This window comes from Sceloporus undulatus, chromosome 3, assembly GCF_019175285.1.
Source record: "Sceloporus undulatus isolate JIND9_A2432 ecotype Alabama chromosome 3, SceUnd_v1.1, whole genome shotgun sequence".
Taxonomy (NCBI): Eukaryota; Metazoa; Chordata; class Lepidosauria; order Squamata; family Phrynosomatidae; genus Sceloporus; species Sceloporus undulatus.
Window position 1 is genome coordinate 17839576 of NC_056524.1, and position 27689 is coordinate 17867264.

General features: G+C 43.0%; 1 protein-coding gene across 1 annotated transcript; it reads left to right on the forward strand.

Moving 5' to 3' along the window:
• Positions 1-1096: 1096 nt before the first annotated feature.
• PANX1 (pannexin 1) lies at positions 1097-27014 on the forward strand. The gene is given in 6 exon segments (XM_042459813.1): positions 1097-1539; positions 12395-12471; positions 12473-12535; positions 19777-20003; positions 21036-21703; positions 22774-27014. Coding segments are annotated over 6 exon segments (1311 nt in total). The 5' UTR covers positions 1097-1355; the 3' UTR covers positions 22866-27014.
• Positions 27015-27689: the final 675 nt, after the last annotated feature.

The following is a 27689-nucleotide window of genomic DNA, read 5'->3' on the forward strand; positions in this document are numbered from 1 at the left end:
ACCTAAATTTAGTTATTATTCTCAGCTGGAGACCAAGCGAATCATAGAATCATAGAGTTGGAAGAGACCCCAAGGGCCATCCAGTCCAACCCCATTCTGCCATGCAGGAAATCTAAAGGAAACACTTCCATCCAGGGGCCATCCAGCCTCTGTTTGAAAACCTCCAAAGAAGGAGTCTCCACCACTCTTTGAGGGAGTATATGTTCCACTGTTGAACAACTCTGTCAGGAAGTTCTTCCTAATGTTTAGGTAGAATCTCTTTTCATATAGTTTGACTCCATTCTCTATATCCTAATCCCTGGAGTTTTTATAGCATACTAGTTAGTATTATTTTAAAGATATTTTAATCATGTAATGTTGTTGTTGTTGTTGTTTTAGATTGTATGTTGCTTGGCAGATTTTAATTCCTTTTCTTAATTTATTTGACCCTTGCTATGTAAAGCACTGTGCAAACTTTACAGCGCTCTATAAATAAATGTTAATAATAATAATAATAATAATAAAAACAAGCTTGCTCCATCCTCAACTTGACACCTCTTCCAATGCTTAAACTGGGCTACTGTATCATATCAGTGGGACTTATATAAAATGACACTTGCCAAGGAAGAAGTTCCTCTCTCTGACATCCATGCTAGACCTCTCAGGGATGCAGGGCAGAATGGGGTTGGGCTGGAGGGCCCTTGGAGGTCTCTTCCAACTCTATGATTCTGTGAGCTTCCAAAGTGGGGTTCGCAGATGCATTTTGCCCAATCCACCAGTGTTTTGATAGTGCTCCTTTTCTGTCTTGGGGGATGGTTGGAGTTCTTGCGCAGGTATCAGTCTGTATGTGTGGGTTTTCTGTACGTTGTGTGGCTCAAATGTTGGTTCGGTTTGTGGATGACTAGGGCATCCAAGAATGGCAGCCTTCCTTCCCTTTTCCCAGGGTGAGCGGGGCGTTTGGGTGGAGGGTGCCTACTAGGCCCAAGGCCGCCCTTGCCTTCTCCTTCTCCCCGCCTCTCCTGGAGCCAAGGCAGGGCTGGGGTGAGAGATAGGCAAGGAGGAAGGGTGGCCCACCCCGCCTCGCCTCCTCCTCCTCCTCCTCCTCCGCCCAGAGGGGCCTTTGGGAGCTCTCCAGACAAAGAAAGGGAAGCAGTTTGCGCCAAAGGCGGCGGTGGCGAGGGCGACTTGGGGGCCGTCCTTCTTCTCCCTTCCCTCCCTCCCTCCCAGCCTCCTGGCCTCCTTCCCCCGGAGCCCCGAGGGAGGCATGGCTCCTCTGAGGGCTCTCCAAGGGCTGCAGGGGCCCCAAAGGGCCCGAAGGTGAGGCAGAGCGGGCGCCAAAGGGCGCCTCCTCCTCGGCCGCTGGCCCCCGGGGCGCCATGGCCATCGCCCACATCGCCACCGAGTACGTCTTCTCGGACTTCCTGCTGAAGGAGCCCTCGGAGGGACGAGGCTACAAGGGGCTGCGGCTGGAGCTGGCCGTCGACAAGCTGGTCACCTGCATCGCCGTCGGGATGCCTCTGCTCCTCATCTCGCTGGCCTTCGCCCAGGAGGTCTCCATAGGTAAAGAAGGCAGCAACACACACAGGCCCCTCTTTGCTCAGTGGGTCGCCCCTCCGCCCGGCCTCCCCGATGGAGGGCCCGGGAAGGGGCCTTGGTTGTGGCCACGGTGCTGGCACTCCCCTTCTGATCCTGGCTCTTGCCTTCTCGCTTTCTTTGAAAGGCATGCGGCAGGGAAGCAAGTCCTCGATGAATGCTTTGACCCAGGATTTGCAGGAAGGGAGCGGGCTTTGAGTGGGTCGAGGGACAGTCCTTGCCCAGAGGGAAGCAGAGCAAACATCTCCAGGTCTCCCCATGAGCAAGTATTCCCCTATGATTCTCTATGGGCAAGTACTATATTCTCCAGTGATGCTCTGTGGGCCAGTATGGTTTCCCTATGGGCAAGTACTGTTGTTTGTTTTAGTGTGTCTTGTGGTTTGAGTCTGTTGCAGTACCACTCTGGAGACCAGGGTCCGAGTGCCCACTCAGTTCTGGAAACCCGCTGGCAAGTCACACTCTCTCAGCCTCAGGGGAAGGCAATGGCAAAGCTCCTCTGAACCCATCTTGCCAAGGAAACCCCAGGATAGGTTCGCCTCAGGGTGGCCATAAGTGGGGAATGACTTGAAGGCACGCAACAATAACAGCAACAGCAACAGGGAAACCATTTGTCAATTAATGTTCTGATCCAGTTGGAAAGATAGGGAGGGAGAAGCCATGTTGGTCAGCTGCACCAACAAACTGCAACCCTAACACCATTCCCAAGAAGTCAAGGGCCCTTTCATTCACACCACTAAGTTATAGCACTATGATTCCACTTTGGAATCTGCACTGCAGAGATAACCCAGTTTGACACCACTTTTAACTGTCACGGGTCAATGCTATGGGATGCTGGGGTGTGAAATTTTATGTGGTAATATAAGCATTTGACTAGGACTAGATATCAGAGTTCAAATCCCAACTTGGCAATGGAAACCCACTTGGTGACCTTGGGCAAGTCACACTTTCTCAGCCTCAGAGGATGGCAAAGTCAAACCCCCTCTGAAGGAGCTTGCCAAGAAAACCTTGTGATAGGGTCACCATAAGTCAGAAATGGTTTGATGACACACAACAACAGCAACAACAGGGAAGCAATTCATTCATTCATGCTCTGATCCTGTTAGGAGGTTTTGGAGGGAGGGAGTAGGCATGCTAGTCAGTTACACCAGCAAACTACAATTCTAAATCCACTTCCAAGAAAGGACCCTTTCACACCACTAAATTATTGCACTGTGACTCCAGTTCAGAAGCATCTGCACTGCAGAAATAACACAGTGTGACACCACATTAACTTCCATGGGTTAACACTATGGGATGCTGGGATTTGTAGTTTTGTATGACTGAAGCAGAAAGGAGCATTGGAGAGATGTCTCATTCACAGGGTCTCCATGAGTCAAAGTCAATTTGGGGACAGCCAATAACAACAACAACAAGAAGAAGCTATTTAGACTTCTCTGTCAGAGAGCAGTGATGCCACAACAGATTACAAATCCCAAGATTCCACAGGATGGAGCCATGACAGTTGAAGTGGTGTCTAAGTATTAATTTTGAAGTGCAGAAGTAGCCTTTGACTGCCACGGTTTTATCCTATGGACTCCTGAGATTTGCAGTTTAGGTAAGGATATTTAGAACTCTTGAACCAGCCTGGTATATAGTTTGAGTGTTAGACTGTGACTCCGGAGGCCATGGAAACTCACAGGTTGATCTTGGGCAAGTCTCTCAGCCGCATAGGAAATCAAAGGTAAACTCTTTGAATAAATCTTGCCAAGAGAACCCCATGATAAGTTCACCTTAGGGTTGCCATAAATCAGAAATAACTTGAAGGCATACAGCTACAACCAATTTATAACATTAATCCAGAGATCTCTAGTGCCTCCACAAACTACAAAGCCCAGGATTCCATAGGATGCAGTCATAGCAGTAAAAGTGGAATTATACTATAATTGCATAGCGGGTAAGAGCCGAAGTCTGACATATAGAGTCAGTGTACTTTAGGGCTGTGCTAATACATTTCAACCTTAAGCCTCCTTACTTGGGAGTAAGGCCTGATGAACTTTATTAAACTCACTTTGAAATAGACTTGCACAGTAGACTTGCACTGAAGGTTTAAATTCTTGTGGTGTTTCAATAGTTTTATTTGGCACCAGTTTTCCTGGCCTGCCATGGAAGTGAATTGCATTTACAAAATATGAAGCAAAATTAAGTGTGTTAGTCTCTGTCACTTAATCTGGGGCATTTTAATGGTGTAAATCTACAAATTACTCAGACACATTTTCAGAGAAGAAAAGTGGGCATCCTTATCTTTTAGAAGGCCCAGGGATAGCAGAAACAGTCCTAGAACAGCTGCTCTGTCACCTATCTTGAGAGTAGGATTGCCAGATGAAATACAGAATAGGGCTTCTGTGTCATTAGTAGCTATGTGTCTGTACAGCAGCATATGCTAAAATCCTCACTTCTGCACAACCATTATAGGTTCAGGAGTCCTGTCCTTTATTTCACTTGGCAACTCAAATTGAGAGTGAAAGTGGAATGCGTTTTTTAATGCCATAAATGATAAGGAATTAAACAGGTGCATGGAATTTAAGTATTAAAAGTGCATACTGTACATCCGTTTGTAATACTACTAAAAGCATCTGAGGAAGTACACTGAAGTCTATGAAAGCTCATGCTGCCAACTTGTTTCTTTCAGTTAGTCTCAAAAGTGCTACAAGATCTCTCTACACCCATTTGTAATTTTACTTTGGTTGTCTGTGCACTTATAACATCCAGCCTGGACATCCATACTGTGGGTACCTTTAAAGGTTTGGAAACTTCCATTAAGAAAATTCCATTGATAGAAGACAGGTGTGACACAACTGGTCATGATAAAGTATTCAGAATATATTGTGCTCACACTGTGTCAGTTGCAATTGTATCAGTTGCACTGTCTGCATATCGACTTCTGGGCTCAACTTAAAGTGCTAGTTTTGATGTTCAAAGTAGAAACAGGTAGTACATACTCTGTATGCAGCCACCTGCAACCATTTTTGCTTCCCCATCTGGCCAGCGCCTTGTCTAGGAGGGTGTCATCAACCTTTAAAAGTGCTTTTCTTCCTTTCCCTTCTTGAAGGATGTTAAGTTCTATCAATCCACAGGTGAATGGAGGGATAAGAGTGCTCTGAAACGCTTATGAACTGTAGATGGCTGCTGCAAATTTTACTGGTATAGTGAGCTTGGCCTCTGCTACTAGACAGAACTAAACAGAACTAAAATGGCCCAAGATTGAAAGATTGAAAAATAGTCATAGTGCCCCCCCCCCCCGTGCCCTACAGGGAATTTGGGAGCAAAAAAAGTTTATTTTTGTCACAGCTGGTGTGACATAGAATCATAGAGCTGGAAGAGACCAAAGGGCCATCCAATCCAACCCCTGCCATGCAGGAACTCTCAATCAAAGCATACCCGACAGATGGCCATCCAGCCTCTTTTTAAAGACCTCCAAGTTGTTGGTGGTGTCCCTCCATCGTCTCCTGGGGGCCTCTACCTTTTTGTAGTTTCCCATTGCTGTGTTAACAGAGAGAGGAACTAGAACATTCAGGGGCCATTTTTAGCTGCAGACACTATCAACAGCCTTAATGTCTATTTTGGCTCAAACCACAAGCATTTTACCTCTCCTGGCTTAATTATTTTAATACAACAGTGGATTCCAGCCAATGACTATGTTGGACTTGTATTGTACCATTTTATTTTTGAAATGGAATGAGAAGGAGTCTTCTTGACACATATTAACATTTTGATATAAAAGCAAAGCAATTTTGTTGCATTAGGGATTTTACAGCATTTTTTGTGTATTCTTTAATGTTGCTGCATCCACACTGCAGACATAATCCAGTTGTATACCACTTTAACTGCCATGGTTCAGTGCTATCAAATTGTGTGAATTGTAGTTTGCTGTGGCAGCAGAGTATAGCTGGTGCCACAACAAGCTGCAGTTCTTACAATTCCATAGCATTGAGCCGTGGCAGGGAAAATGGTTTCAAACCAGATTATTTCTGCAGTGTACATGCAGCCTATGTGCAGTTAGAGTTATAAACACATTTTGGAGACCAATTATACATTCCTATAATCTGTTTTTGTACCTCAAGAACAAGGACCTGGGCGCTAGCAACAAACAATAAAAGTGTGTTAACCGTATTGCATTACGTTGGAAGCAGGTTTTAAATTATTGTTTGTGACCATTATTGTTTGTGTAATGAATACATAGTGAACTAGAAGACAACTGTATCAAAATTAGGGGAGCTTTGGGACTGCATGATTATTGAGAGGATGGTCTTAGACTCAAGGAGCTCACAGATAAAAAGTTTCTTTGTTTGGGGTACAGCTACCCCTCCCTCTGACCTAGAAATCATTTCATTATCCCCATTGTCTGCAAATCTTGCCAGCAGCCCACCCCCATGACTCCATGTAACCCACTTAGGGAATCTCTCAGCCTATCAATCACAAATCCTGTGGAATCACAAATCCTGGCGTGTATATTATACACAAAAAGCAAATGTATTCTGCCAAGTACCAATCCTTAATAACAGCACCATCCACATGCAAAGGGAAAATGCTAACAGGCCCAGAGGAATCCAAGGATTGAAGAAATAGAGAAAACATTGAGGTAGGGGCCAGACCCCCATAAATCAATACAAAATATGCGCAGTAGCCATAGCCTGCTGGGTGATTATCTGCAAAAATAATGGCAAATTAGAAGGGAAGGAGAAATGGAATGAAGTATTCTAGGAAAGAACAGACCTGGCTGGTACATTGAATAGGAGCAGTCTGCACTGCCAAATCTTGTTGTGTCCCCACTTGTAACTGTGACAGGGAAAGTTTTCTTTGGGGCTACAACTCCCTGAATCCCCCACTGGTTATCCTGATTAAGGCATTATGGGAGTTGTTGTCCAAAAAAGGCAACACTTCCAAGCTCTGGAAAACCTAAATAAACAGAAACTGGCTTCAAAGTTCAGGCTGAAAACATTAAAGTATAGCCCAACCTCACCCGTAATAAGTGAATCATGTTGCTTTTATTGTCTGTCATTTACAATACGCAAAGAAAGCAAGGCCAGTTGCGAGCTGCTTCATTTACAGTGATGTTGACACGCACAAGGATAGCTCCAAAGGTTATGAACTGTCATGCTGTGAAGTTGTGAAGTGTAGTGTGGGTGTTTTTATTTTGCCACATTGGCTGTGGATGATGGGAGTTGTTGGTAAACGTGTCCGGGTGCCAGATCTAGAAAACTATGTCAGCTCTGGAGTTATCTTTTGGTAGGAGCCTACAGCTCTTCCTATATGAGTCAGAAGAATGGTAATTTAAATAAAAACATATGTGGCTATGTAAAAGTCACCCTTATGTAAAAATCACATCATTCTTTACCATTAATTTGTAGGCTTAAGGCTTTATGTGTGCAGGTGACGACATTTTACCTTCACAACAACTTCAAGAAGCAGGTTAATTCTTTTTAATTAGAAGATAGACTGGGCTACAGGATGGGTGGAGAAAGATGAACATAACAGTGATTTTAAAATCCTGTAATACATTTTTTAGTTAATTGTGGGCCTGAGAAGTTTATTTTAATCTATACCCTGCCATCATAAACAAAAAAACCCTACTTAATTGAAGACAGCTTACAACATCAACAATAATAATGATAAAGCTATATAAATATAACTGGATAATAAATCAGCAGCGTTGAAAACAAATAGCAGAAACAAGAAATTGCTGAGGGAAAGAAAAATTGAAAATTGAAAAGTCAAGTAAGGACTAAAACAGACTGTAGAAATAATCCAGTTTGAGACCACTGTAACTGCCCTGGCTCAGTGCTAGGGGACCCTGTGAACTAGTTTTTTGAGATATTGAGCCTTCTCTGTCAGAGAGCTCTGGTGCCACAACAAACTACAGTTCCCCAAAATCCCTAGCACTGAGCCAGGGCAGTTAAAGTGATCTCAAAATGGATTATTTCTCCAGTCTGATTTGGCCCTAGGTTAGGCCCGGTACACACCTCCAGGACGCGATGTCCTGGCAGCGATAGTAGGGCTCGGGACTGCACACCAACCGCATGGTCCCGAGCTCCACTATGTGCGGCCGGCACCATTACAGCGCCACCCACACGAGGGGCGTGTGCATGACGTGTGGGTATCGCAGCACCCACACGTCATGCAAAGGAAGAGACGTGATAAGAGCTGCAACGCAGCCCTTACGTCCCAAAATGGAGTCCCTCTAGGCTGATCCTTTTTTGGTCCGCAGCGTTGCTGGGTGGTTTTAGTTGCTACAGCAATACTGCGGACCAAAAACAGGTGCCTACAGACCACCCTGAAAGGGATGGTCTGTACTGCCCCTTAGTTTTCAATACTTTTCCTAGAAATATTTTTGTCAGTTGGGGCTTATATAAATATGGGAAACTGGAATGCCCCATGGAAATTTAGATTCCCTTCTTTGGGCCTTTCTCATCTTGTTGCAACTATTTATTTTAAACTCTGCTAACAATAAACAGCGGGACTTTCCATGAATGAGGAATGATGGAGTTTCACAGCTGCCAAATATTAAGTTTCATAAAGGGGAGGGTCAAATTCCAGATGGAAACTGCTGCAAAAGAAAACTCCTCATGGGATACAAGAGCTGCAGCTCTTTGCAACATTTGGTAACAGCCACATTTGTTCAACATTCCAGTTAACCAAAGATGTCTTTTCTTTCTTACGTCTGTACTGCATGAATGATCCAGTTTAACATCACTTTAACTGCCACAGTTGTGGAATTTTGGAAAGTGTAGTTTGTTGTGGCACCAGAGCTCTCTGACAGAGAAGGTTAAAGTCTCACAAAACTAAAATTCCCAGAATTCCATATCATTGAGCCATGGCTCTTAAAGTAGTGTCAAATTGGATTATTTCTTCAGTGTGAATGTAGTCAAAGTGACCCATGTGGGTCCTACATCTTCCTGCCTTCATTTCACAGCATTTACAGTGGGCCTTCCAGATTTGCTGCAGTTAGGGGCCCAGGACCTCTATGAAAGAGGAAAAAACGCAAATAAAAAAGCACTATTGTTTTACCTGGACACCTCTCTAGGAATTTCTAGGCCTTCTAGCACAATTTTGTGGTCAACATCCAATAGAGGTTATCATAGAATCATGCTTGAGGACCTACAAATGCCTAGAGAAGTGGGGCTTGTTTTTGTTTTTTGGAATCTCTAGGTCCTCCAATGTGACTCTATGGTCAATGTCCTGCAGAGTCATGCTGGAGGACCTAGATAGAGAGAACATGTTAATCAAATCCGCAAATAATCAAATCTGCAGAAGTCAAAGCCACAAATGTGGAGGGCTGACTATACAGTGGGACCTCAATATCCATGGATTTGAGCATCTGTGGAGGGCAAACCCCCGTTGTCCCCAATGGCAGTGCATGCATGTGGCCATGCAGCATTGTCTCCAGTGACTGTGTATACAAGTGGCTGTGCCACCATTAGGGACAACAAGACATCACCTGAAGTTCCATTGTCCCTAATGCCGGAGTGACCACTTGCATGCACCGCCATTGGGGACAACAGGATTTGAGAACGGATTTTGGTATCTGTTTGGGTGGGGTCCCCACAGATACTGAGGTCCCACTGTCCTTTCTCTAGTGATTCATATTTTGATCTGTATTTAACTAGGCACTGTGCCGTAAGTGTAATTGATAGTACAGCTGTACCATATATATTCAACTGTAAGTCGAAAAATGTATGGCCCAAAAATTGACCCTAAAATCCAGGGTCAACTTACATATGGGTTAATACAGTAATACTGCTTAGAAAGGTCCTTTAAAAAAGCCTTGATGCCCCACTCTCTTTGCCTGGCAGTGATTTCTGAAAGAGCTTCTGAGGCAGGAGTGTGTGTGTGTGTGTGTGTGAGAGAGAGAGGGGGGGGGTGATTCCCTTCTCAATCAGATGTTAAAACCTTCTCTCCCCATCTTCCTCCTCATTCAGATCTCTCTGACCTCCAAACATCTCATTTCCCTCCACTCCCTTCCATCTCAATCCGATGTTAATACTTTCTCCTCCCCTATATTTTACCCTCATTGTCCCTAGTAGTGGCACATGCAAACCATTACAGCAGAACAGCCACGTAAATGCACCACCACTTGGGACAACGGGGCTGTCCCTAATGGCAGCACAGCCATGTGCACACATCACCATTGAAATTCTGTTGTCCCCAATGGCCACACCGACAATGCGGACTCGAGTATCCATGGAACTTTTCAAATCTCTGAGGCCATTCTGCCTGTTTGCTCAGAAACAGGTCCCAGTGAGTTCAGTGAGTCTTAATTCCAGGTGAGTGAGTACAGGATTGCAACCTAACATTAGATGGAGCCCTGGTGGCGCAGTGGTTAAATGCCTGTACTGCAGCCATTCACTCAAAGCCATAAGGTTGCGAGTTCAAGACTAGCAAAAGGGCCCAAGCTCAACTCAGGCTTGCATCCTTCCGAGGTCGCTAAAATGAGTACCCAGACTGTTGGGGGGCTAATTAGCTTACTTGCTGTTCACCGCTATGATCTTTGGCAGGGGTAGGCAACCTTTTTGAGCCGGGGGCCTGGTTGCTTGTCCCTTCAGAACAATGTGGTGGGGGTGGAAGCCGGGGGGTGGAGCTTCCACCCCCGGGGAGAGCCTCCCACCCTTCGGGGGTGGAGCTTCCACCCCCCGGGGTGTCAGGCCACCTCCTCTTTGCCGGCCCCTGACAGGGCCCCAGGCCCCATCAGAGGCTGGGAAAAGAGCCGGCGGGGACCGCCAGCGCTGGAGGCCTCCCTGTTCTTTGCCGGCCACTGACGCCAGATGGCCCGCTGCTGCCGCAGGAGCCCTCCAGGAGGCCCAGCAACAGCAACTGGCCTCCCAGGGGCCGCTGCCGCCGTCTGAACCCTCCGGAGGGCCCCCCGCGACTGGCCAACTGGCCTCCAGAGGCCGCTGCTGCCGTAGGAGCCCTCCGGAGGGGACCCAGCGGACGGCAACTGGCTCCCAGGGGGCCTGCTTTGTCGTGCAAGAGCCCTCCCTAGAGGGCCCTTGAAGGGAATGAGCCCAGGGGCCCGCTTGCCGCCGTTGGAGCCCTCCTGGGGCTCCCGCGAAGGCATACCGGCCTCCCAAGGGCCCACTGCCGCAGCTGGGCCCTCCTGGAGGAACCAGCGAAGGCACGGGCCTTTGAGAGGCCCACTTGCCGCGCAAGAGCCCTCTGGAGGGCCCCAGCGATGGCAACGGGCCTCTCAAGCCTGCTGCCACCGGTCGGCGCCTGGGCCGCCGCCATTTTTGTGGGGGGAAATGGCGGCGAAATCTGACGCAACCTTCTCTGAGGTCGCTGAGATTCGCCACCATTTTTTTTGCCCAAAATGGCAGCGAAATCTGACACGACCTCCGGGAAGGTTCGCGTGCGATTTTGCCGCCATTTTTGGGCAAAAAACGGGGGCGCCATAAGCGGGGCAAAAGCGCAACTGGCGGGCGGCGGCTGCAGAGAGCCAGGGTTGCCGGCTAAAGGCCTCCGCAGGCCGCAATCCGGCCACGGGCCGGAGGTTGCGACCCCTGATTTTTGGAAATAGCAGTATATCAATAAAACAACTTATTTATTATATTATGGTCCTGTATACCTTTATCTGGGAATAAGCCCCATTGAAATCAGGGATACTATTTTCAAGTTCCCCAAGGCCTCCAGGTTTGCAGTTGAATTCTTCGACATTTAGACCCTATTGACTGTGGGTATTTGGCAATGATGAACACTTAGTTCTATTGTGGTTGCCTAGCAAACAGTAGTCCATTTTGTATCCGATGCTTGTAAAGCACCCCTTCTTCTTTACTCCCCCCACCATACCGCCATTTGGGAAGAAAAGAATACTGGGGTCCAGGCCAATTTGGCTAGATCTACTTTTTTATTTCCACTGTAACTCAAATGAGATACTGTTTTCATAAGGGAGTCCTGTGACCATTTTGAGTATAGCATGACAGCAGTCTTTCTGATGAATGACAGGCATGACTCACAATACAGTTCTTTATCTACAATGTCAACAAAACTATTTCAGACTGTGGCATCATGTGCCTATAGAAGCTGGTGATCACTAATGCCAGATGTTTATTGCAACTATATTGGAAACTGTGATTTAAAAACTCCAAAGTTACTGTAAAAATGTATTTGGACATTGTCTGGATTTGTCTTGGTACAGCCAGCCATTTCCGAAATACCATTTGTTGTAGATTGAAGGAGACTGTATGGGAACATCAGCATGCTCTAGTAAAAGTCTGTTAAGCAAACTACATGTTGTAGTGAGCTCTGTATGTGGAGTGATTAATCTTAACCTGGTTAACAGTACTGTATTAACTTTCTGCACAGAAATTAAACAGCATGTTAGCAAGGATAGGCTTCCTGGTTTTCTTTCTGCAGGTTATACCTTCTGGGGCCTTTTCCCACTATACCCATGTTTCCACTTTACTGTCAGGCTGCATTTTATGGAATCCTGGATTTATAGTTTGGGGGGAGGCACTGGAACTCTCTGGCTGAGAATTTTATATGACTGTGCCTAAAGTACAAATCCCAGGAGTCCATAGGATGGAGCCATGGCAGTCAAGATGGAATCATAGTATTTAATTGTTGTAATGTGAAAAAGCCCATAATGGAGTTTAAAAGTGCCAATGTGCATATGAACTCACATGCACAAAATACCTGGAGCATGAAAATGTACACTAGTAAAAACATTTCTGCTTGATTCTGATTTGCATCTATTTTACGTCCTTCATCACTGCATTGCTGCCTATATGTGTTATCCTGACCTCTTCCTCCTCTCTTCTTTTTGACAATTACATTCTGTTTTGTTTCCTAGGTACTCAGATGAGCTGCTTTTCTCCAAGCTCGTTTTCTTGGCGCCAGGCTGCTTATGTGGACTCTTACTGCTGGGCAAGCTGTACAGCAAAAACAGCTTTCCCAGAGTGACTCGGGACACCTTCCACTCTGGCTTCACAAAGTTTGTATAATTAGATTTCTCATTCTTATTTCCTCTTAAGTGAAAATCCAGTTCAGAAATCTGAGGCCTGTAACGTGATCCTGTTATTGCTTGTCTCCTGTGGATATATGAGCTTTCTTCTCCATATATATACAGCATACTTTTCTTTAAATATATGCGCACCTGGTATTGCAAGAATGTATGGCTCAGATGTTTCTTAGTCCTGCCATTATAGTTATGCCAGTCCAAAGACAGTGACCGCAGGAAAATGAAAAAGGCAGTGCCAGAGGGAGAGAGGTAGCTGGAACCAAGCTTTCTATTTTTCAAGTGCCTGGGTGGTTGGAGGGTTGGATTCACAGACCCATGGGAGTAGGGTTGCCTAACCCAGTTGCAACCGGGTTTTTCCCGGTTTTGGCGGCACCTGCAGTCACGGCACGGATACCACCAAAAATCGGGAAAACCTGGTTGCAGCGGGGTTGCTAGGCAACCCTGGGGCCTCGCTGCCCTCCTCCTCCTCCTCCACAGCGCATGGCACGCGGAGGAAAAGGAGGGCAGCGAGGCCTGGGGCAGAGGAGGCTGCAGGGAGGCGGCGCCTCTTGGGCGCAGCCACGCCAACCTCCCCGCCTCCTGCAGCCTCCTGCCTCCTTCTGGTCCCCGCGGGGACCAGGAACGAGGCGAGGCCCTGGCGATCGCCGCCAGGCCTGCTCGCCTCCTTCTGGTCCCTGCGGGGGCAAGAAGGAGGTGAGGCCCCATCCTGGCCTCCGATTGCGGCGAGGCCCGGGCCCAGGTGGGGAGGGAAAGCCTCCTTAAGTGGAGGCTTTCCCTCGCCGCCTGGCCTCCGCGCTCCCGCCGCGATCAGCGAGGTAAAATGTAGGACATAATTTTCAAATGTAGGAACAGGGTTTTTTGTGTGTGTGTCCTACATTTGAAATTTGTCCTACATTTTTCCAGGTTTGGAGGTCCGGCACTATGGCAACCCTACATGGGAGGGGTGCTTGTGATAATCACCTTTGCCATGGGTGTGGTCCCAAAACTGTGCCCTTTAAGAGATTTTGGACTTATCTCCCGGAAACCTCGGCCACGTTGGCCAATAGTCTGGGATTCTGAGAGCTGAAATCCCAAAATCCCTTAAAAAGGACAGTTTGGGGACCACGTGGAATGATTGTTCCAAACCACATATCTCCAGATTGCCTTTACTCTATGGATCCCCATCTTTCAGAATAATCCTTTAGTGGACAGTTTCCTAATCCCTCACTATCACTGGCACCTCCTCTTCCCTCTATTTAAACAAAGACAGAGAGAGTAGAACAAGTCATGGCTCATTATTTGAGTGGTTTATTCCACAGGAGCCTGATGCATATTTGTTTAAAATATTTTAAAATATTTTTGGATCATGGAGAATAACTTATATAGCTATAAAATACAGTATGTATAACAGTATCAATAAAAAACATTAAAATAAAAGTAATGCAGTTGGTTTTTAAAAGAATAGTTATATAATAACATGACATTTTATTTAAAATATAAAATGGTTTCCCATCCACAACAATAAAAATAATTAAATGGCAGCATATCCAGCAAATTGTTGTTGTGTGCCTTCAAGTTGTTTCCAACTGATGGTTATCCTAGGGGAACCTATCACAGACTTTCTTGGCAAAATTTGTTTGGAGGGGTTTTGTCTTTGCCTTCCTCTGAAGCTGAGAGAATGTGACTGCCCAAGGTTGCCCAGTGGGTTTTCATGGCCAAGTGGGGAGGATTCGAACCTGGGTTCCAGCATTGTCATCAGTCTGCAAATGTTAGTTATAAACTATTTTTAAACAGGTATGTTTTTTTAAATTAAAAAAATCCTTGGAATATTGCTGCTTAAGGAGCTAGTCTTATGTTCTTGGGAAACAGTTCCATACTTTAGGCTTCTAAATAGAAGCTTCATACCTGACTTCTAACTGATTTTTAAAGAAGATTTATTTTTTTTAGGGATTTCCCCAGCATATAGCAATTTTGTCTGTTTGCTTTTATTTCCAAATTGCACAAAGGCAGATAGCAGAGGAGAAGTGTTCTGAATCTGTGCCATTTGAGGTGGCAGTAGGGCACTGTGTAATGAATACTCCCTAATAAAAATATGCAAATGAAAAGCATATGTCAAGAAAAGTTTAGGCTGACATACATATTCTCTTTTGCAGCATTTCTGCTCCCTTGCAATGTAGGAAATCAACAAAAGACACAATTTCCCCTTACCCATGCTAACTGACCTGGGCAATCCAGGAAGTTTTATGATAGCATCTGGGAGTTGTATAAAACAGGAGTAGGGACTGTGTAACCCTCCAGATATGAGCTATGTTGGCTAAGGCAATTGGAACTGCCATTCAGCAGCATCTCAAGAGCCATACAATTCTCACTCCTGTATGGATTGCACTTATTATAATTCTACATATAAAGACTCTGGCAGCACAAAAAAGGAAGAAAGAATCCTCTCTTTTTGTTACCTGCTTCCTGTGGATATCTGGCTGGAAAAGGAGTTATTAAAGCAATTGGTTTTTTTAAAAAAAATACATATTTTAAAATTATACATATAAATATATAGAATTTCTTATTTTGTGTATGGCTGTGAAATCTGGACAGTGATGAAAGCTGACTGAAAGCAAAAACAATACCTTTGAAATAGTACTGGAGGAAAGTTCTGCAAATAGCATGGACTGCTAAAAATACAAAGGAATGGATCCTAGAGCAAATTCGGTCTGAAATATCCTAGAGGCCAAGATGACTAAACTGAGGCTGTCATACCGGGACATTTAGGAGAAAATGTGAATCACTTGAAAAGATGATAATGCTCAGAGGAAGGCAAAGGCAGTACGAACAATGAGCACAGTACAGGTGGATTGATTAAGTCAATGAATCCATAACCCTAAGTCTGTAAGGCCAGAGAAAGGCAGTTTATGAGGTCTCCCATTCATAGAGTTACCATAAATTAAAATTGATATGACAGTAGATAACAACTCCTCCTCCAAAAAGTGGCAGTTATGGACAGAGTGGTTAGAATTGTAGTCATAGAACACATGGAGAGCTTAAGTAAATTCATAATCAAGGCCAAGGATAAGGACTTCAAGGAAGCAAAACGTTTTGTTTAACATGGTAGTGCAATGGAACCTGAAGCACTGCCTAATTTGGAAAGCATGCAGAAGATCACAAGTTGAATCCCTGGGATCTATTTGGTTTTTTTAAGGGATCACATGACTTGAAAGACTCTGGAGATCCCTTCTGGCCTATCAGAAGAAATTAGCTTTCTCTGATCTTTTGTCTTCCATATAAGTTGTACTACAACTCCTATCATCTTCACTAAGCACAGTGACTGGGATCAGGTGTCAAATCTGGAAAGTTGCAGTAGACTAACTGCATTGGGTGAACAAGTAGCCTGCCCTAATATAACTAAAGATGTTTCCTGCATTGCCAAACCTCACCCTCATTCCAGAGTTGTGGTGTCAGCAGCTCTTTAGGGAATTGGGAAGTGAGATTCACAACATGTATAATTCCTCTAATGAAGAGCCAGTAACTAAATGTGTGTGGGGAGGAAGCTATAGTTTGTCAGCAATCAACAGTTGTAGCTATGGGATTCTGATAGTTGTAGTCCAAAAAAGTAACTTTTCCTAGCTCTTTAGCCTACAGAAATGTCTGTCAGGCAACTCATGTATTAAAGCTGATTGTTTTCAATGGACATCCACACAGGAGATGACAAATTGATGGCCAGTATTCAGTATCAGCTACTTGCAGCTCCTCCACACTGGAAAAATAAAGTAGTACCACTTTAACCGTCATGGCTCCATCCTGTGGAACCCTGGGATTTGTACTTTGGTGAAGTATTCAGCCTTGTCTGTCAGAGAGCTCTTATGCCTCACCAAACTTCAGATCCTAGAATTCTGTAAGATAGAGTCATGGCAGTTAAGTGCTTTATTTTTGCAAAATGGATACACCTGCTAATAAACTGGGATACTCTAAACACTGGTGGAATTATCACCAGTAGAATGGTCCTCCTTCTTCTCAAGCATGATGCCTGCAAAGTAGGTTTTGTGAGGAGTTACGATTGTGGCAATAGCATCACAACTGTGGCTAAGAAGCTATTGTGAATCCAAAACAGTTACCTAGATTTTCTCATCCGTAACTGTTCTGTTAATGATCACTAGTTAGCCACAAATGGTACACGATTGCCAACTTTAGAAGTCCTCCCCCAACGTACTTTATAAGGCATCAGTTCTATGGGGAGAAGGAGGTCCATTCCACCTGCAGTCAGAGCACAGCTGATTGATACAAGAGTACTGGGCCACATTAGCAGTGCTTCATCATAGTGAAACAGAAAGTGCTCTTCTAGAAAAAAAGGAAAAACAAGAAATGCAGATATTTCTAAGGATAAAGCAAGCAAGTGGGGATTAGGGCCTCAGCTAGCTCACCTCCAGACCTACAAAAAATTGTGAGTTTTTTAAAAATAAAAGCAGGACTACTACTTGATCTGTTGTTTTGATTTTAAAATATTATTGGCAGTATGTGATCTCCAAGACTGCTTTAATTTCCTGGACACTGTAAAGATTGCTTAGCTCATTTCCCAGATACAGACTCATTTCTCAGGGGACTAAAGAATGCATGAATGAGCCAGCTAAGGCTGGCCTTTGCTCTTCTCTGGTGCTTTCCCTTTTGCAATCCTCTCCATCTAATGTTTCACTTTCCAGGCAGAGCACTGAAATCTCAGTTTTAAAGCACAGCTGAAGATTGAATTGGCACTTAATATTCACACTTGTGCATGGTCTGTCTGATCTTGCCAGTCTTGTCCTTTATCACAATATCATTGACAGCCCAAAGTGGCAGGAATATCATGTTGAGCCTACTTAAATTATCTGTCAACATGACACTAACATGTTCAAGCTCTTTGAACCTACAGTTTAATGTAGATTTTCTCAACTTTTTTATCCTGGAGGAACACTTCAAATTATGTTCAGGTCTCAGCGAATCCCTACATACAAATTATTATATCTCTAGCTCAGAAATGACCCTAACAGATTAGAGAATTTGACCAAAACTTAACAAAAAATACTTTCAACAGGGAGAACTCTAAGGTACTACATTTAGGCAGGAAAATGAAAGACTTGGATATAGGATGGGGATGATACCTACCTTAACAACAGTGCGTGTGAAAGCAATCTGGGAATCCGTAGACCAACAAGCTGAACGTGAATCAACAGTGTGATACGGTAGCTAAAAAGCCGATATGATCCTAGGCTTCATCACTAGGAGTATAGTGTCTAGACTGAAGGAAGTAATAGTACCACTCTATTCTGCTTTAGTCAGATGTCACCTGAAATACTGTGTCCTGTTCTGGACATACAGTTCAAGAACATGTTGAGAAGCTGGAGCATGTCCAGAGAAGGGAGACTAAAATGGTGAAAGGTCTGGAAACTGTGCCCAGTGAAGAGTGACTTAGGGAGCTGGGTATGTTTAGCTTGAAGAAGAGAAGGTTAATAGATGACATGATAGCCATGCTTAAATATCTGAAGGGATGTCATATTAAGAATGTTTTCTGCTGCTCCAGAGAACAGAGCAATGGGTGCAAACTACAGAGAAAGAGATTATCTTTAAACATTAGGAAGAACTGCCTAACAATAAGAGCTGTTTGAGAATGGAACACGCTCCCTCGGAGAGTGGTAGAAGTGATATGATAGCCCTGTTTAAATATTTGAAGGGATGTCAAATTGAGGAGGGAGCAAGCTTGGTTTCTGCTGCTCCAGAGAACAGGACCCGGAACAATGGATGCAAGCTACAGGAAAAGAGATTCCACCTCAACATTAGGAGGAACCTCCTGACAGTAAGGGCTGTTCGACAGTGGAACACACTCCCTCAGAGTGTAATTGCATCTCCTTCCATGGAGGTCTTTAAACAGAAGCTGGATGGCCATCTGTCAGGGATGCTTTGATTGAGAGTTCCTGCATGGCAGGAGGTTGTACTGGATGACCCTTGTGGTCTCTTCCAACTCTATGATTCTATGATTCTTCTTTGGAGGTTTTTAAAAAAGAGGGGGGATGGTCATCTGTTTAGGGGTCCTTTGATAGTGTCTTCATGCATGGCAGGGGTTTGGACTGGATGGCCCTTGTGGTCTCTTCCAACTCTATGATGCTATAAAATACTTTTTTGGTCCAATTGCAAACTTTCACAGAACTCTTAGCAAGCCATCCCGGACCCCTACGTTTCTAGGAAACTTTGGCTGAGAAACCTTAGTTGAGAGTGCTTAGACCTTTTCTTGGGCCTGCTACCTCCTGTAGCATATTCTGACAGGAGAAAAAGAGTTGACACTCTCCCATTACTTCGTCTCCAGGTCAAACTCCTTAATTTTTGCTCCAGAGAGGAGCAAGGTCAGCTCAGAAAGGTGTTCTTATTCCTATTTGTTATGTATATGTTATCAAATTGTTCTGTGGCACATTTTTGCAGGATTTGCGGGTCACTCTTTAATAGCTTTGAGTTGTGTCTGCAAAATCCACTTCAGCTGTCATGGCTCCATTCTGTGGAATACAGGAGTTTGTAGTTTCGGATTAGTATTTAAAATGTTCTGCTAGATAACTGCCATGCACTCCCCAAACTGCAGCACTAGAGCTCTTTAGCAGAGAATCCTAGGACCCTCACCAAACTATAAATCCTTGGATTCCAAAGGATGCAACTATGGCAGTTAAAGTAGTTTCAAATTGAAACAATTGCATAGTACATACATACTTTCTGTCTCTACCTTCCCCAAACCACAGTATAACAGATAATACTGACAAACTACAGGATTGCATGTTAATGCCTGTGATGGTATTAGAGTAATGGAAGTGTTCATTGTTAAGTATTAAACCTGAATTTTAAAAGCCAGCAAAAAAGCAGATTCTGGAGAAAGGCTAGGGAATCTGTGGCCCTCCAGATAATTATGGACAACTTACATCATTGCATTAGAAACTGTGTCTAGCTTTGATATGTGCTGCAGTTCAAGAACTAATTGTTCCCTTGACCTGTTCTATCATATTTTCAGATGTGACATTAACAGAATGGTCAGAATTTGATCTCGTTGTAAGTGTGCAGAGAACTGCAGCCTAAAATTATTGTTTTGCATTTCCCCAGTCTGCTTTGTGAAAATGAACTCTACATTAGTTGTTGGATGCATTCATTTTATGGGGGGGGGGATTTAAAATGTCACGGCAGTTCTGTTGTTAATAGATCTGATCTGACTTAACTTGGTGATTTTCTTTTCCCAGTTTTTCCCATACATCCTTCTACTAGTTGCAATCCTGCTGTACCTGCCGTGTCTCTTCTGGCGCTTCACATCAGCACCCCACCTTAGCTCAGACCTGAAATTTATTATGGAAGAACTTGACAAGGCCTATAACAGAGCAATCAAAGCTGCAAATAGCTGCTGTAATGCTGATGCGAGGGATCATGCTGGCTCCTCCATGCCAGTCCACAGCGAGAACATTACTCAGAGGTACTAACACAACCCTGGGTGGTCCCCTCCCCTCGTTTCTAGATTGTTTTATAATAAACATCACTGAAAAATACAGTACATAAACCACCCATATGCAGTTTAAAAGTAAGTGTAAAGTCATGGCAAGATAGCAAGAAACACAAACTTTTTTATCTTCTTTTTTTGCCAATGTTTAACATAGAATGTTCAACATGCAAACATAATATGGGAAATAGCAGATCTTGGAATAGGGTTTTTTTTTGGTGGTGGTGGTGGTTTTGGCGTTTTCTTGGATTACTGTTCTGGGGGATATGGCAAGTTCTAGTATAAAAATTCCAGGCTTTGAGGAAAAGGGCTAAAATCTAACACCTGCATTGCCACTAGATATCTGATTATTAGAGAGTGGAGTGAGGCAAGACAGATGTGATTGTTATATTATCATCATCATTTGATATAAGGAACATCACGCCAGTGTATGTATGTAATAGAACAAGCATCCATAGGTTTTTGGTATGCATGGGGGTCCTGGAATTAAACCCCAGCAGATACCAAGGGCCCACTGTACATCTTTTTGTGTTCGTTGTGGAGAGAGGAATTCACTACTGCCCTTGTGTAATCTCCCCTACCACCTAGGGACTCACCTTCCTCCTGCACACCCACCCTGAGATACAGTCAGTGGGGAAGCCAGGGAGTGACTAAGAAGTGTCCAATTGTGTCTCTATAGCAGGATGCATTATGAAGAAGACATTCTCTGGGATCTGCTTGATGTCCTCCAGAGGTCCCAGAGGATGACTATATGTCCATGTTGGGGAGACATAGGAGGAAGGAGTGATTCTTGCAGGATGGAAAATGAAGTAGAGGTCTGCCTACTTCCTCCATGCAGGAGCTTGGTCTTTGTTAGAGACCAGCTCTTTCAGAACTTATCTTAAACATATGACATTATTGCTTAGGAAATTTCAATCAGGCCTGTTACCTGGGTGTGTTTTTTATAGTTTCTTAGAGAAATGAAATCCCCATATAATAACTTAGGGTGTTGGCTTTTTCCAAATCCAGCTTCTGGGAAATATCTGACAGCTGCTTTAAATACCCCATTGTGGAACAATACCTGAAGACAAAGAGAGGCTCCAAGACCTTAATCATCAAGTACATATTTTGCCGTTTGCTGACACTGACAATTATTCTCCTGGCTTGTCTCTACCTGGGCTACTATATCAGTCTTTCCTCCCTGACTGATGAGTTTATCTGCAACATAAAAACGGGGATCTTAAAGAATGATTCGACTGTTCCAGAACGGTTTCAGTGCAAACTAGTTGCCGTTGGTGTCTTCCAGCTTCTCAGCTATATCAACTTCCTTGTCTACATCCTCCTCTTGCCCCTTGTAATCTATGCATTGTTGGTGCCATTGAGGCAGAGCACAGACATCCTCCAAGTATATGAGCTTCTGCCAACATTTGATGTTCTCAAAATCAAAACAAAGAGCTACAATGACTTAAGCCTCTACCTCCTCTTCCTGGAGGAGAATGTCAGTGAGTTGAAATCTTACAAGTGCCTCAAAGTTTTGGAGAACCTGAAAGGCAGTGGAGAAAGGTTTGACGCCATGCAACTCCTGATGAACCTTGGCTCAATTAAAGACACTGCAGATGGCAAGTCAGCCACTGCCAAAGGAGATGGAGGAAAGAAAACTGAAGCAGATACAGCAAAGAATGCAGAGGAATTACAGGGTAAGGCTACTTCTGCTTTACTTTACTTAATTTTTCAATTATTTATATACTGTTATTGATACAACATCTGACAGAAGTTTACAAAGATTTAAAATACCATACTTATTACAGTACAGTGGGCCCTTGGTATCCACTGGGGCTTGGTTCCTGTGGATACCAAAATCTGTGGATGCACAAGTCACATTAAATACAGTGCATAACCAAATGGCACCCATTATATTAAATGGCAAAATCAAGGATTTTTTTAAATTTATATTTTTTTGAATATTTAAAACTATGGATGGTTAAACCCATTGATAAAGAATCTATAGATAAGGAGGTTTGACTGTGAAATTAAAAAAGCAACGCAATGCTCAGCGTCTAAGTAAAATTTCCCCTAAATATTGTGTTAGATGTGGAAGTCCTGGATCAGACTTGCATGTGAACCAAATTTTCCTGATAGCCTACATGAGCCTGTGCAAGCATCAGCAGTATAGTCCCGTAAAAACATTTAGAAGTAGGTTCACTGAGTTTAGTCAACCTACTCCCAAGAAAAAGTGCAAAGGATTACAACTTTGAAGGGCTGGTTTCAAGCTTGGGCCTGAATCCTCTCCATTAATCCAAACTGGAGTAGACCTATTAAATCAGTTGTTGAATTGTGTGAATTTAGTGAGTTAACTCTAGTTCAGACTAATAAAAGGATTCAGGCCCATGTCATGCTTAGGATGGAGTCACTGAACTCAGTGGGCTTAAATTTGCTCATGAGTGAATTAAATACCATTAAGTTTAATGAGTCTTCCAAAGTACAGAGGATTCTCTATATCCACAGATTCTGCACCCATGGATTCAACCATCCACAACATGAAAATATTCAAAGCAAAATTCCAAAAAAGAAACCTTGATTTTGCCATTTGATATAAGGGACACCAATTTACTACACTACTGTATTTAATGGGACTTGATCATCCACAGATTTTGGTATCCACAAGGACCCAATGGATGCCCCATGTTTAATAGCAATAAGGATATTCATTAATATATGAAAATGAATAACGGGATATTCCCTTTCACCATTGTGTCTCAATTTTCAGATCTGACTGGAACGATAACACCAGCAGATGGAGTAAAACCAAGTAAAGAAGATGGCAAGCTTCGTCAGAGGCTTCTGGATTCTTCTTGCTGAAGGGCTCCATTGGAGTTTTGTTGATTATGACTGTTCTTCTCACATACTCTACTACAAGCTGTATTGAGCACTTGATTGCTTCCTTGTTGAATGAACAAAAACTGGGGCCTGTGGGTAAATAATTGTTTACAAACTTTTTATAGGGCTGTGTTTACATACCTATCTAGCCTCCTATCATCAAAGCAGCGATAAATAAGTATCCAAGATCGGGGGAACAAAAAGACCTCAGAGGACTACACCACTACACATACCCGCCTACTGATTTATTTATTTTTTCTTTCCATTTAAAAAAACACACAAAAAACAACACAGAATACCATCTTGACATCTCTAGGGGGCATGGCAGTAATTTTGCCATCCTGCACTGTTTTACACCCTGGTTTGTATTGTGTGCCTTCAGGTTGTTTCCAACTTATGGCGACTCTAAGGCAAATCTATCATGGTTTTCTTGGCAAGATTTGTTCAGAGAGGATTTGACTTTGTCTTCCTCTGATGCTGCAAGAATGTGACTGGCTCCAGGTCAACCAGTGGGCTTCCATGGCTGAGCAGGGATTTGAACCCTGGTCTCCAGAGTCCTAGTCCAAAGTTCAAACCACTGCACCACGCTGGTATATTCTCTGGTTTTAAGAAGGCTTCTTTTGGGTTTCTAAGAGTGAGGCAGTGGTGTGTGTGTGCTATGACAGAATTGCCTCCATGCCCACTAGAGGCACAAGGTACATTTTGGGTGTGGGGGCAATTAAGAGCCTCATAAATGACCTTGCAGGCTCTATGAGGCTTGTGTGTGTCACTTTCCCCATCTCTGATTTAAAGGCATAATAGTAAGAATGTGATTTATTAGAGAGAAAGCTAAAGTTTGTTGTTGTTAATTGCCATAAAACTGACTTTGACTTATGGTGACCCTATGAATGGGGGCCTGTAAGTCACCCTGTTAATAGCAGCACTGCTTAGATTTTAAAACCTCAAGATAGCAGTGGCTTCCTTGATTGAGTCCATCCACCTGTAATGTAGCCTTCCTCTTTTCCTACTGTCTTCTGCCTTACCAAGTATTTTTCTCTTTTCTGATGAGTCAAAACTTCTCATCATATATCCATATGTCTCTCTCTGCTAAGTACCCATAGTCCAGCACTATCTTGAAAACAGCTGACTGGCCCTATACTAATTACCGTGGTGGGGTGAAATAATTACAATTACACTTAATTACATTAGCAAGGAAAGGCAGGAAAAAACTTTGTGTTTCTCCAATGCCTCTCTACTAGGACATGGCCACATAGCCAGAAAAACTCACAAAAAAATATGGATGCCAGCCATGAAAGCCTTCGACATCAAGCCTCTCTTCTTTGTTATTAGTGCACCTGCAGCCTGCCATCACAGTGCCTTTGTCAGCTGAAATTATAACATTTTCAATGGCTCATATCAGTGCATGCAGAAAAAGATGTTAAAGCGGACTATACAGGTGGGGGTGGTGGGTGACCGCATCCACCCACACGCACATTCACAGTGCCTTTGTCTGCTGAAATTATAATAATTCATTGGATCAGATCAGTGCATGCAGAATAAAATCTTAGTCTGACTGTAGATGGAGTTGAATGTGCACTTGTTAAACTGTTGTGCAGTTATTCTATTATATTGCATGAGCATTGCAAAACCAACCTGAGCACATGTTTTCAATTGCTTACTGAAATAAATAGGTGCACCTGATAAATATATACCTGTTACACTTTCTAGAACATCCTTACTACCTTAGAGCACTACCATTGGGTTGTTGTAAACAGGACTGGTGCAATTATTCAGTTTACACAGTTCACTGTCCTCGAATTACACCTGCAGTCTACCTTATTTTGTTTCTAGTTGTATGGTCAGTGTTTCAGTACATGCAGTATAAATGCTATAGGATTTTTGCGTAATCTCTGTGAAAAGTTTCTCAACAGGTAAACTTACGATATGTTTTCAAACAAGAAAAAATATATATTTATGTGATACATGCCCTGTAATATATCTGAGTTTATGGACTGCTTGTTTGAATCAAGATTCAGGAGCCAAGGTACATTCTGTAGATGACATATCCATCATTTACAGAGCCATTAAAAAAAAAAAAAGGTTACAGTGTTAACTATCAGTGAATGTGCCACCAACAAAATAGCTGCTTTTAGGAGCACCTGGTTTGAAGAAAGGAGGTGGAAAACTAAACTTCCAATCAATCTTACTTTACCAGAAACAGATGACCGGTTTCAGATACAGGGGAGAAGCTCGGTAAAAACATGAGTGCATAGCTATCTGGTTACATTTTAGATATTTTAAAACTTTGGCAGTATTGTTGATAGTCATGTTAAGAACAAAGTGGCAAAGATGGCGAGAGACCTGGAGACCAAGTCCTAACATGAAAAGGTCAAAGATACTGGGTACGTTTAATTTGGAGATTAAAATGATGTGGTAGCCATGTTCAAACGGATAAAACGACTCACACATTTATGATGGAGCATGTTTATTCCCAGTAGCTCCATACAGTAATATTTGAACCAGTGTGTTCAGACCAGAAGAAAGGATATACCAGTGGGTTCAAACCAGAAGAAAGTATTTTGATTAAACTTTAGGAAGAACTTTCTGTCAGTACCAACTGTTTGACGGTGGAATAGAATTCCTCAGTACATGATGGGTTTTGTTTTCATTAGAGCAAGATGGGAACCATTTGGCCTTCCAGATGCTGGAACTGCACCTACCAACATCTTTCACAGTAGGTAGTGATGACTCAGGTTGCTGGGAGTTTCGATTCAGCAATACATTGGGAACCCACATAATTTCTACATCTGCATTGGACCTCCATCAGAGCTTTTTCAAAATATGCTGAATATTGTAATATAGTGGCAGAACAGTAGCACTTTACCTACAACAATTGGAGGTTCAGCTAAATCAAGGGTGCACAATCTCTTGGCTGTTGCTGTTGCAGCCTACAGAGCCATGGGGAGATCACACACTTTCCTCCACAGACCAGCAGATTGTCTGAATACAAAGAGATCACTGCGCTGCTGCAGTGATCTCACTTGTTCTTGCTGTGGATTGCAAAATGTCTGGATATGTTTCTCGCAGCTTCTAGTGAATCTTACCTGTAAGATGCCTGCAAGGTTCTTGGGGTGGAAAGAACATCTGAGGTCTCTTCCAGTTGTGTGATTCAATGAGCTTTGAGGATTTGGTTGACAGCTATAAGATTAAAATCTGCCTTAACTCTATCCTGCCTTCAACATTCTGTGATGATGGTCATTTTAAGTTAACAACCAATAAGTAATTTATTGGTGAAAAATATTTTTTTAAAAAATCCTTGCATATTTCCTCCTCAGAAAGAGAACAGTAGAGCACCTATATAGGTACTAGGCCCCAGCTTGCCATACCTCCAGTAAAATATCTCAGTAGTTACTGGGAAATAACCCTTGCTTGAGATGGAAGAGCAGTACTGCCAATCCAAGTAGGCAAGTCTGAATGAGAAGAACCAGTGCTCTCACTCAATGCTTGGAAATTTTGAGTTTATCCAAGCTCTTGTCTATGAGTAAGTTAGTTTTGTACACTCCTATATAACAGGGATGTATTTATTTAGTATATTAGAAATGTATGGAATCATTGCAGGAGGATATTGGGAGATGCTGATAATTCAAAGTATTATTGTGGTTATGTTTTAATAAAATGTCTAACAGTGCAACGTGACAATAGTAGGCATTAGCATGTGAATGTGTTATGGTATTAATTCTTCATTCTAAGTGAAACTGTGTTATATGAAATGTAATTTGTTACTTTCAGACCTGCCCATTTTTTGTCTGTAGTTTTCAGATTTTCTGTTCATAGCCACTTTCTGATTGTCTATCCTGCATGTTATGAATTTCAACAGTCTCTTGTTGCTATACTAAAAGCCTGGCAAGACTAGACAGGGCTTTTGGAAATTGTAGTCTACAGCATCTGGAGGGCACCAGGCTGGAAAAGAATGCAATTTCCCCATATTTTGTGTTAAGCTCTCGATTTCAGAGGATGATAGCACTAAAAAACCCAACAACATCTGAACTGTTACTAATTTATTACATGTTTTATTTGTTGAACTGACGTGACAGCCAGTATCTAACATTTGTATGAATAAAGTTTGCTTCTTTGTGATGAAAGTATCTGCAACTATTGTGAATCTGTGGCTGAGTAGGAAACAATTAGCAGAGGAAAATCTATCAGCAATATAAGTTGAGGCTCCCTCATTCGAAATGATTGGGACCAAAACTGTTTTGGATTTTGAATTTTTTCAGATTTTGGAATTCTGGAAAGGGGAGATTCAATCCCTCATAGCTGCTATACTGAAGACTGCTAGATTTTAATTTATTAAATGTGAACAGTGGGTGCATATTCCTGTTTCATCAGTTTCTGGATAAGCATAGATTCCATCATATCATTACAGTATAATACCTATTACCAGCAACACTTCGAAAAGAGAAATATCATTTTTGTTTTCTAAACCATTAAGTCTTCAAAACTTTATCACAGTATCCTAACACCAAAGCCCAATTCTTCTCAATACTTTCCATTGATTTATGGTTTACATATGCAATTAACTTATCAAATTCAAACATTTCTATTAACTTTAAACACCATCCTTCAATAGTTGGTAGCTGGTGTTTTCCATTTTTGGGCCAGCAGAATTCTAGCAGCTGTGATCATGTATAAAAGCAGTTTCTGATATTTACGTTCATTGTTTTTTGAAATCTTAGTTGTCGTATTTAGTAAGTAAATCTCTAGTTTCATTTGATAGTTAATATTTAACATTTTACATATAGGATTGTGGATTTCCCCCCAATATTT